Raw genomic sequence first — 11,333 nt, 5'->3', positions numbered from 1 at the left:
AATACCATTTGACCCAGCCATCCCATTACTGGGTATATACCCAAAGGATTATAAATCATGCTACTATAAAGACACATGCACACGTATGTTTACTGCAGCACTATTCACAATAGCAAAGACTTGGAGCCAACCCAAATGTCCATCAATGATAGACTGGATTAGGAAAATGTGGCAAATGTACACCATGGAATACTAGGCAGCCACAAAAGATGATAAGTTCAAGTCCTCTGTAGGGACATGGATGAAGCTGGAAATCATCATACTGAGCAAACTATCGCAAGGACAGAAAACCAAACACCACATGTTCTCACTCACAGGTGGGAACTGAACAATGAGAACACTTGGACACAGGACAGGGAACATCACACACCCGGGCCTGTAGTGGGGTGGGGGGAAGGAGGAGGGATAGCATCAGGAGAAATACCTAATGTAAATGACGAATTAACAGGTACAGCACACCAACATGGCACATGTATACATATGTAACAAACCTGCATATTGTGCACATGTACCCTAGAACTTATAATTTAAAAAAACAAAACAAACAAAAAAAAAACAAGGCCAGGTGTTTGTTTAATTTAAAAAAAAAACAAAACAAAACAAAAAACAGTCACTCGTGCCTGTAATCCTAGCATTTTGGGAGGTGGAGGCGGGTGGATCCCCTGAGCTCAGGAGTTCAAGACTAGCCTGGGCAACGTGGTGAAACCCCATCTCTACTAAAAATACAAAAAAATTAGCCAAATGTGGAGGTGCACACCTGTAGTCCCAGCTACTCACCAGGCTGAGGCAGGAGAATCGCTTGAACCCAGGAGGTGGAGGTTTCAGTGAGCCAAGATTGTGCCATTGCATTCCAGCCAGGGTGACAGAGCAAGACTCTGTCTCATTAAAACACACACACACACACACACATTCTAACCGGGTGTGGTGGTTCATGCCTATAATCCCAACACTTTCAGAGGCCCAGGCGGAAGGACCACTTGAGTCCAGGAGTTGAAGACCAGCCTAAGCAATACGGTAAGATCCCATCTCTACAAAAAATGTAAAAAATTAGCCAGATGTGGTAGCACATGCCTGTAGTCCCACCTACTCAGGAGGCTGAGATGAGAGGATCACTTGAGCCCAGGAGTTTGAAGCTGCAGTGAGCTATGATCACACCACTACACTTCACCTGTCTCAAAAAATAAATATTTTTTTCCTTTCTCTATATCCTTATTTTAAAAGCTTTTTTCTCTTTTTAAAATTATATATATTTCAAGGTTTTTTTGTTAGAAACTAAGACACAAGCCAGGCCCGGTGGCTCATGCCTATAATCCCAGCACTTTGGAAGGCTGAGGCAGGCAGATCACCTGAGGTCAGGAGTTCGAGACCAGCCTGGCCAACAATGGCAAATCCCATCTCTACTGAAAATACAAAAATTAGCCAGGTGTGGTAGCGGGCAACTGTAATCCCAGCTACTTGGGAGGCTGAGGCATAACAATCATTCGAGCCTGAGGGGCGGAGGTTACAGTGAGCAGAGATTGTGCCACTATACTCTAGCCTGGGTGACAGCGAGACTCTTTTGCCTGAGCTTATACAGCTAATAATAACTACAAATCAGGATTCACACCCTGTCTCCAAAGTCCACATTCTTTCATTACTTACAGAAATCAATTGAAAACTGGATATAAATACCTAGTCATAAATATTTACAAGCTCAAAACACCTGAGATACCACCTAATCCAACTCCTTTATTTTGTATATAGGGAACTCAAAAAGACTAATCTATTCACCCTAAATACACTATTATTTTCTAAGATAGCACTTCTCAAACTTTTTGGTCTCATGACACTTTACTCTTTTTTGTCTGTTTGTTTGAGACAGAGAATCGCTCTGTCACAGGCTGGAGTGCAGTGGTGTGATCTCTGCTCACTGCAACCGCCACCTTGCGGGTTCACGTGATTCTTCTGCTTCACCCTCCCAAGTAGCTGGGACTACAGGCATTCGACACCATGCCCAGCTTATTTTTGTATTTTTAGTAAAGACAATGTTTCACCATGTTGGCCAGGATGATCTCAATCTCTTGGCCTCGTGATCCACCCACCTCAGCCTCTCACAGTGCTGGGATTACAGGCATGAGCCACCAAGCTGGGCAACACTTTACATTCTTAAAAAGTATTAAGGCCCCCAAAGACCCTTTATCTATGTGAATTATATTTACTACTGCTTATTACATTAGAAATTAAAACTGAGACCTTGTAGAAATATTAACCCATTTAAAAATAATAAACTCAATATATAATATAAATAACATTTTCTGAAAATGATTATTTTTCAAAACCAAACAATAACAAGAAGAGTGCTATTATTTCATATTTTTGTGAATCTCTTTAAAGTTTAGCTTCATAGAAGACAACTGCATTCTCATATTTGCCTTTGTATTCAATGTGTTGCATATATTGGTTTGGCTAAAGTATATAAAGAAAATCCATCCTCATATAGATTTGTAGTAGGAAAGAAGGACCGCACAGACCCTATGAAAACATCTCATGGGCCCAAGTTCTTTTTTTTTTTTTGAGACAGACTCTCTGTCACCCAGGCTGGAGCACAATGGTATAATCTTGGCTCAATGCAACATCTGCCTCCCGGGTTCAGGCAATTCTCCTGCCTCAGTCTCCAAAGTACCTGGGATTACAGGCATGCACCACCACGCCCAGCTAATTTTTGTACTTTTAGCAGAGATGGGGTTTCACCATGTTGGCCAGGCTGGTCCCGAACTCCTGACCTCAAGTCATCCAGCCGCCTCAGCCTGTGATTACATGCATGTGCCATCGCGCCTGGCTGCCCTCCCAAGGTCTTTAGGTTATACTTTTAACAACGATTGCTTTAAAATCTATACTCCTCTAGCCATCTTTCCTAAAGACTTCAAGAAACTAAGGGGAACTGACATGTATTTATTAGAAAATGTGAAAAATCTGCTTTATACTGGGCACTCCCCTAACCTAGAATCTCCCCTAGAAATCTCTGAAATCTGCTCCAAATGTATATGAGGCACAAATTCAACCCTATTTTTCTTATAATCTTTTGTAAACGGCAACACAGTATGAGAAAAAAAATCAGTCTAGATTGCACCAGCCTACTGCAATAGAAATGAGAATATCTGGGCATCAGCACAAACTAAAGTTACAGAAAGGATGGCAAACAGTTCCTGTTAATGAGCCAAATAGTAAATATTTTAGACTTTAGGGACCATGTCGTTGATGTAACATGTATGATCATCCTTATAGTGTGAAAGTAGCCATATACAATATATAAAGGAATGGTAGTAGATACGTTCCCTTAGGCCATGGCTAGCTGAATTGTTTTAGACAAAACAGATCAACCTCAAAAAACAGTGACTAAAACAAAGCCATTTTATAAAATCAGACCTCTTTTCTTACTTACAAATGGATTTTACTCCTTGTAAACCCTTTCAGTAGAAGCATACTTTCTTCTCAATGAGGAAAGAAGAGGCAGAATGAACAATTTGTAGTAACTTTCAATACTTGAAAGCAATTCAAATACCTAGAAACATGTAGTTAGGAAAGGGCAATATTTTTTTTTTTTTCAGATGGAATCTCACTCTGTCACCAGGATGGAGTGCAATGGCTCTATCTCTGCTCACTGCCACCTCTGCCTCCCAGGGTCAAGCGATTCTCCTGTCTCAGCCTCCCAAGTAGCTGGGATTACAGGAGCATGCCACCATGCCCAGCTAATTTTTGTATTTTTAGTAGAGATGGGGTTTCACCATGTTGGCCAGGCTAGTCTCCAACTTTTGACCTCAGGTGATCCACCCACCTTGGCCTCCCAAAGTGCTGGGATTACAGGCATGAGCCACCACGCCCGGCCAGAAATGGCAACATATTCTACAGAATGACAAAATATTTTAGCATAACTTTGATAGTCAGTAAAATGAAACACTTAAAGATATACAAAAATTATCATTCTTGGTATTTATTCCTTCCAGTCAATTTTTATTAGATAGCTATATAATTATACAATATTCCTTCTGAGTAATGAGAGGTCTGAAGATTCAAAAAACATACACCGTAAATGAAACTAATAAATTTTAATGCATTAATTACTTGAAATGTAACTTTTCCTTAGAAGGTACAAACATAAAACTCCAAAAATAATTAGATAATCCACATATTGGCAGAAGATGTTCATAAACAACATAACTAGCAAAGGATTAAGAATGAAACTATATAAAGAACTCCCACAAAACAACAAGAAAACACAGATAAAGATTATGGTCATGTAGCATTTTAAATTCATCCAAGTGACAAAGTTTTAAACTCCAGCCATACCACGTGATTAGCTGATGTGAAACAATGAGAACCTAAACACTGCTGGTGAGATGTAAACTGATACACTACTTTAGAATACTGTATTGTATTGGAATACGATACTTTGGAAAATAATTTGCATTATCTTGTAAAGTTCAACATTTTCACCTTACAAGTCAACAATTCTACTTCTAGGAATATATGCAGAAAATTCTTGAACAAGCACAAAATGTATACGAAAATGCTCATTAGCTGGTAAATAGTCATGTCATATAACACATTACAACTGAGAAAATGAACAAAACTATATAGGTCAATGTGGATGAATCTCAAACAATAAGAAGCACAAACAGTACAAAAAAATGCATTCAGTATGCTGCATTTACCTTAAGTACAAACATAAAAAATAAAACTATTGTTTAGAGTTATATACACATAGTAAAGGTAGAGAAAAGATAAAAGACAACACTAAATAAAAGCTAGTGGTGTTGGGGGTCAGGCGAAGAAGAGGAGACAAAGAAATTGTAGAGGGGTGACCCAATTTCATAAACAGTGATCCTTTTTGTATGCTTAGAATATTAAAAAAAAAAAAAATTTAAGCTATACATAAATAACTAAACTTACTTTGGCTTAATTAAAAAAAACAAGACTACATGCTTCCTAACCCATTTTTTAGCTACCTGCAAGATGAGCGAAGGGCAAACATCAGCCAGACCTTTTCTGTTTACTCAACCACCTTACACTGCTAAAACTGCTTATCTTTGAATATAGTGCGCCACCTTGTGTTCAAAAGCTTTTAACTAGTACAAAATTCTGAGACCTATGTTTGTAAACATGGCTTCTTCGAAAAAAAATATTAGGTTGGTGCAAAAGTAATTGCAGTTTTTGCCACAACTACTTTTTCACCATCCTAATACAAATTCCTTTATGCTGTGGCAATAGATTTACCATTATAAAGACAAGTACATGTAAAAACAACATTAGAAAAAATTATTTTGATTCTAAAGAAATTAGAAATGCTTTATTTCTATTGATAATCTTTTTGAGCTTTCATTTTGCTGTACTTTCAGAAGATAACTTGCCTTTTTTCCTTGATTTTAAGTGTCCACATTTTTAAATGACTAAAATTCAAAAATTATAGATATTTAAAAAGGTACAATATGCTTTCATAAAGAAACTTACCTTTGAATGAGTGATTGATAAAGTGTCTACCCATACACGCCAGCCACCCCACTCATATTTGACTGCATGGTAAAGCAGGATTCTGAATATGGCATATACCATTTCTGCTATCTTTTGCTCATCCGAATTCTTAGGATTAAAATAGCAGAGAGAAAGCATCCATTCTTGCCACACAGAGCATTGTAGCAAGCTCCTGAAAATTATAAGAGGGTACTAAATCACTAAAGAAAAAAATTATCTGAAAGAAATCTAAAGGTTTAAAACAAAATAACCCTGCCCCTCCCTTCTCCCCCCAAAAAAGAAACACATTTAGTTATACATTAAGAACAATTCAACAATGTGGAACTAAAAATTCTAACTTAACTATGTGGTACATTATTTACATAATCTTAATGAAAAAAATAGAAAAATCATTTCACAATATTTTTAAAGCAATTTTTCTAAGATAAAATGGGCTTATACAAAAGTACATCTGAATACTGCAAATAAATGCTTTCTGATTCAGCTTACCTCCTGTTTTCTCTACTGTTATTAAAAAGTTTAATCATGTCAGAAAGAAAGGCTCTGCGAACCTCCATGCTCTCTGGGCACTGGGGAGAATTTCGAAGTAGGGTCGCAATTACTTTTAGTATCTCTGTAAGACAGTTTATAAATAAGTAAAAACCAAACTCAACAAAAAACTCATCATAGAAGGTTATCAATCTATGGCAATTTCTTTAGTTTCCCTAACACAAATGTCTACCAAAAACATCCTCTTCTATTATTAAAAAAATCACCTATGGAAAGAAATGACAATACATTCATTAGAAAGCACTTATAAATACGAAAGGAAACGTCTTTCATGATTCAAATGTGCAAAAATAAAGCTGAATTTTAAAAGGTTACAATAAAACAAGTTAAATTATAAATGAATTAAATGTCAGTGAAACTGCTTACTCTCTCTGAGATATAACAAACAGTAAAGTTGATCTTAAAAACAAACAGGCCGGGCTAGGTGGCTCACGCCTGTAATTCCAACACCTTGGGAAGCTGAGGTGGGTGGATCACTTGAGGTCAGGAGTTCAAGAGCAGCCTGGCCAATACAGTAAAACCCCATCTCTACTAAAAACATAAAAATTAGCTAGGTATGGTGGCGTGTGCCTGTAATCCCAGCTACACAGGAGGCTGAGACAGGAGAATTGCTTGAATCCAGGAGATGGAGGCTGCAGTGAGCCAAGATCATGCCCCTGCACCCTAGCCTGAGCAACAGAGCGAGACACTGTCTCAAAACAAAAAAAAAAAAAAAAAAGAAAATAAAAAACACTATAATCAAAATCTCAGAAAAAGATAATAAATTCTTAGATTCCTCATCATAATTTATGTTATGCACACATAGTCTTTCATTTACCATAGTGAATTTTTTTTTTTTTGAGATGGAGTCTTACTCTGTCACCTGGAGTACAGTGGCATGATCTTGGCTCACTGCAACCTTTACCCCCAGGTTCAAGCAACTCTCCTGCCTCAGCCTCCCGAGTAGCTGGGATTACAGACGCCTGCCACCACGTTTGGCTAATTTTTGTATTTTTAGTAGAGACAGGGTTTCACCATCTTGGCCAGGCTGCTCTTGAACTCCTGACCTCATGATCCACCCGCCTCGGCCTCCCAAAGTGCTGGGATTACAGGCGTGAGCAACCAAGCCCAGCCTACCATAGTGAATTTTTAAAGGTGTGACGATTTTCTTTCATAATCTTAACAGTAAAATTAGACACAAAAAAACCCAAAGGAAATTAAAACCTATTCAACATCTCATCTCCCCAGGAAATGCAAAGTAAACTACTATTGTAATGGTCTTAGCATAAAGCTATTTAAATCTCCAGAATTTAGCTTAAATTAGGCCAGGCACAGTGGCTCATGCCTGTAATCCCAGGACTTTGGGAGGCTGAGGCAGTTGGGTCACCTGAGGTCAAGAGTTCAAGACCACCCTGGCCAACATGATGAAATTCCGTCTCTGCAAAAAATACGAAAATTAGCCAGGCTTGGTAGCAGGCACCTGTAATCCCAGCTACCAGGGAGGCTGAGGCAGGAGAATCGCTTGAACCAGGAGGCAGAGGTTACAGTGGCTGAGATCCTGCCACTGCACTCTAGCCTGGGCAGCAGAGCAAGACAAGACTAGGTCTCTAAATAAATAAATAATCTCCAGAACTTAGCTTAAATTAAAAAAAAAAAAAAAAAACTTTAAAAAATATGCACTTAGACCAGGTGCGGTGGCTCATGCCTGTAATCCCAGCACTTTGGGAGGCTGAGGTGGGAAGACTGCTCAAGCCCAGGAGTTTTAGACCAGCCTGGGTAACATAGGTAAAATAATGACATCATGTTTCTCTGAAAGCTCAGAAAAATTAAACTTCAAAGCCATGTACTTTGAAAATTAGCACTGGAACATCAAACACACAAACACACTTAACCACATAAAATGTAATTAAATTTTGAAACCCTACAAACTAATAATTTTAATAACATGATCTTAAAAAGCAAAATGAAAAAGGTGTACTTTATACAAGTGCTTAAGAATTCTAAGTATCAAAGGAAAAGACTGCTTAACAAGACTATCTTCATAAACAATAAAGAAGACATATTTTTGTCTTCCAAATTTGGTATTGTTATATTCACAGTAATTGAAAATAAAACTACCTCCATGGTCCATGTAATTCTGCCTGACATCACTAAAGAGCACAATCAAAATTTTGCTGAAAGTCTGAACATATATTAAATCAAGACCTTAAGCAAACAATTCTTCAAAACCTTTATATAAGAATTTCCACATAACTTAAGGTTGATTCGAAGGAATATTCAACATAAAACACAAACAAAACTAGTATCATCACCCTTAATGAAATATTCATCTAACAATCTGTTTCAACAACATCGATTTTAGGTTGTTCACAGTGACTTTCTTTTAAGTAGCAAAAGGTAGTTTTTGTTCAAGTATATAAAATACATACGAGGGTTTTGTATCTTTACTGAAGAATCAGGATCTGGATGCTGTTTATGTATCACCTGAGTACCAATCTGTTCTATAAGAATCTACAGAAGTAAAACAATGGATTACATTAGCAAATCACTGGATTAGCATCGCTATTAATGAGCTTTAAGTACAACACTAATCAAAATATAGTATATTTTTAGTTCAATATTGTCATGCTAAGTATTATACTTCTAAAATGACTACAGCATTATTACTCTATGTTTTCTTAATTATAAAATGAGACATCAAATAGTTAATACAATGAAGGGAATACTTAAACAGAAATAACGATACTGTTTAAAAATTCACAAATTAATAATAGATTTATAAAAATGCAGCCACATCTCCTTTGTATCATTTCATAGCTGTACATTACAAACTTAAATGATCTGGCCAGCATGGTGGCTCATGCCTGTAATCCCAGCACTTTGGGAGGCTGAGGTGAGTGGATCGCCTGAGGTCAGGAGTTCACGACCAGCCTGGCCAACATAGCGAAACCCTGTCTCTACTAAAAATACAAAAATTAGCCGGGTGTGGTAGCACACACCTGTAATCCCAGCTACTGGGGAGGCTGAGACAGGAGAATCACTTGAATCCAGGAGGTGGAGGTTGCAGTGAGCTGAGACTATACCACTGCATTCCAGCCTGGGTGACAGGGTGAGACTCTGTCTCAAAAAATAAAATAAAAGTAAATGATCTTATTTACCTACACAATGTTAAGAGGCATTTTTATAATAAGAAATTTAGAGGAGTAAATCCTAAGTACATTCCTACCTCAAACAGGACATTATATGTGGTCATTGTGATTAAATTTGTCTGAAGCATGAGCCTTTCAGCTAGCAATGAAAACAATCCATGTCCAAGCATGACTTCAACTTTCCTCCTGCAATTACACAAAAAGAAATCAACAAATGTAGAGCTTTTCTGTGCTCTACTTAATATGCATGCTGGATGAAGGAAACACAAAATACTTTTTCACACTACAAACAATTCCCAACTCAATTACTCTCCCAACTATCTTCAATCTAGAACTTCTAAAGCCACAGAACCTTTAAGTAGAGAAATGCTAACCACTATATAAGCATAACCAGTTTAAAAAAAAAAGACAAGTTTGCCTATGCAACAGCACAGCAAAAACCTCCTCCCCCAAAATCTTCCGAGCAGTTATTTATTTAACGAAGTTGCTACAGTCTACCAGCACTAACTTAAGTCTCTCCTGGGGACGATCATCTAAAGCTCATCTAAAGCACAGTAAGTACTTAAGTAGAAAAACAATGTGGAGAAAAAGTAGAAGAAATGTAATATAATTTTAAAAAATAAATACTATGAAAACATATATAAAAAATTAACTTTCCAAGCATAAATTCAGAAACTAAAGGATCAAAAACTTTAATTTTACCCTTGGGGTCAGCAAAGTTTTTCTGCAAATGGCTAGGGGGTAAATATTTTAGAATTTGTGGACCAGGTGATTTCTGTCACAACTCAATACTGTCTTTGTATCATGAAAGCAGCCACAGATGATACACAAATAAATTATTGTGGCTGTTTTCCAATAAAACTGTATTTACAGGTGGCTAGCTGGATTCCTAAACACTGCAGTTTACCAACACTTGTTCTAAACCAAAAAATTTTCTTTTTAAAATAAACTACTTCTGGTACAGAGAACAAGAGGTAGAACATGAATATCTGCATTCAGCTAAGAAAATAAGCATGGAAGTTTCAGTTCAGAGTTATGCATATATGAGAACACACTATGTGACAAACATCCAGGTTACTGTATTACTTTATAACACAGATAAAGCAAAAATGATGTGAGTCACCTGAAATCAAGTCTCCATAGCTTCTTGAATGCAAGTTGTCCAAACTAATTCTCACAATTCACATTAAATATATGGATAATTTAAATAATTTTATGTATAAAAAAACTATTCCTGTTCAACTTAGTTTTTAAAATATGTACTACTGTTTACATTCATACAGCAATTTATGAATAAAAATACAAGAAAAACTAGAGGACTATAGAACAAAATTGCTACTGCAAAGACTTATAAAATAAATAAGTAGAATATAAGTGTTCATCTTAGATTTCAGGCATACTTACTTTGGGGCCAGATGTTTTAAAAAATAACCCATTGCCTTAAGAGCTTGTACCCTGATTCCTTCACTTTTCGATGCCAGAAGTTTGTAGATAACACTGAATGAATAAGATTAAAAACAAACTATTTTCAGTACAATTTTTAAAAGGAAAGTCTTAAAATATATACTTTTCTTATTATTATAAACCTATTTCAAATAATATGGAGGGAAATTTAATATACATTTCTGGTATTTAAAAACCTGCCTACCTCAGGCTAGAGTTCCTTTCAATGAAAACTAAGAAATGAGAAGAAATTGGAATATAAGGTGGCCTTTCCATGCACACACTTATATGTAACGTGTGCATCAAGCTAGCTTTGAGACAGTTTTTTCCGTCTGCTACGGGCTTATGTCCTTTGAAGATTACCAACTGGTTATTTTAAGTCAGTAGAAAGAAAGCATTCTCTAATGGTGGCACATATTTAAATTTCTAAATAAATGTCACCATGAAAAACAAGACAGCAGGCTAATAATAAATGATAATCAGAAATAATTACAAAAGTAAAAAGATTTAAAACCAAAGGATGCTAAAAATAAATTTCCCATTCAATTCTCAAAAATTATACAGTAATCTAATTTAATTTTTAAAGATCTATGTGGAGACCGGACGCAGTGGCTCACGCCTGTAATCCCAGCATTTTGGGAGGCCGAGGCAGGCAGATCACCTGAAGTCAGGAGTTCGAGACCAGCCTAGCCAACACGGCGAAAC

At 36.8% G+C, this 11,333-nt stretch overlaps 1 protein-coding gene across 1 annotated transcript in view; it reads right to left on the bottom strand.

The window, feature by feature from the left end:
• LRBA (LPS-responsive vesicle trafficking, beach and anchor containing) overlaps positions 1 to 11,333 on the bottom strand; it is a 785,611-nt gene that overhangs the window by 623,870 nt on the left and 150,408 nt on the right. Inside the window, exons 18-22 of the mRNA XM_011956584.1 lie at positions 10,590 to 10,682; positions 9,263 to 9,371; positions 8,466 to 8,547; positions 5,998 to 6,121; positions 5,488 to 5,680 (exon numbers count right to left, since the gene is read on the bottom strand). Coding sequence (XP_011811974.1) covers positions 5,488 to 5,680; positions 5,998 to 6,121; positions 8,466 to 8,547; positions 9,263 to 9,371; positions 10,590 to 10,682 — 601 coding nt within the window. The remainder of the gene's footprint in view (positions 1 to 5,487; positions 5,681 to 5,997; positions 6,122 to 8,465; positions 8,548 to 9,262; positions 9,372 to 10,589; positions 10,683 to 11,333) is intronic.

The sequence above is a fragment of the Colobus angolensis genome, unplaced genomic scaffold, assembly GCF_000951035.1.
Source record: "Colobus angolensis palliatus isolate OR3802 unplaced genomic scaffold, Cang.pa_1.0 Scaffold111, whole genome shotgun sequence".
Taxonomy (NCBI): Eukaryota; Metazoa; Chordata; class Mammalia; order Primates; family Cercopithecidae; genus Colobus; species Colobus angolensis.
This window is presented reverse-complemented; position numbering and strand designations above follow the sequence as displayed.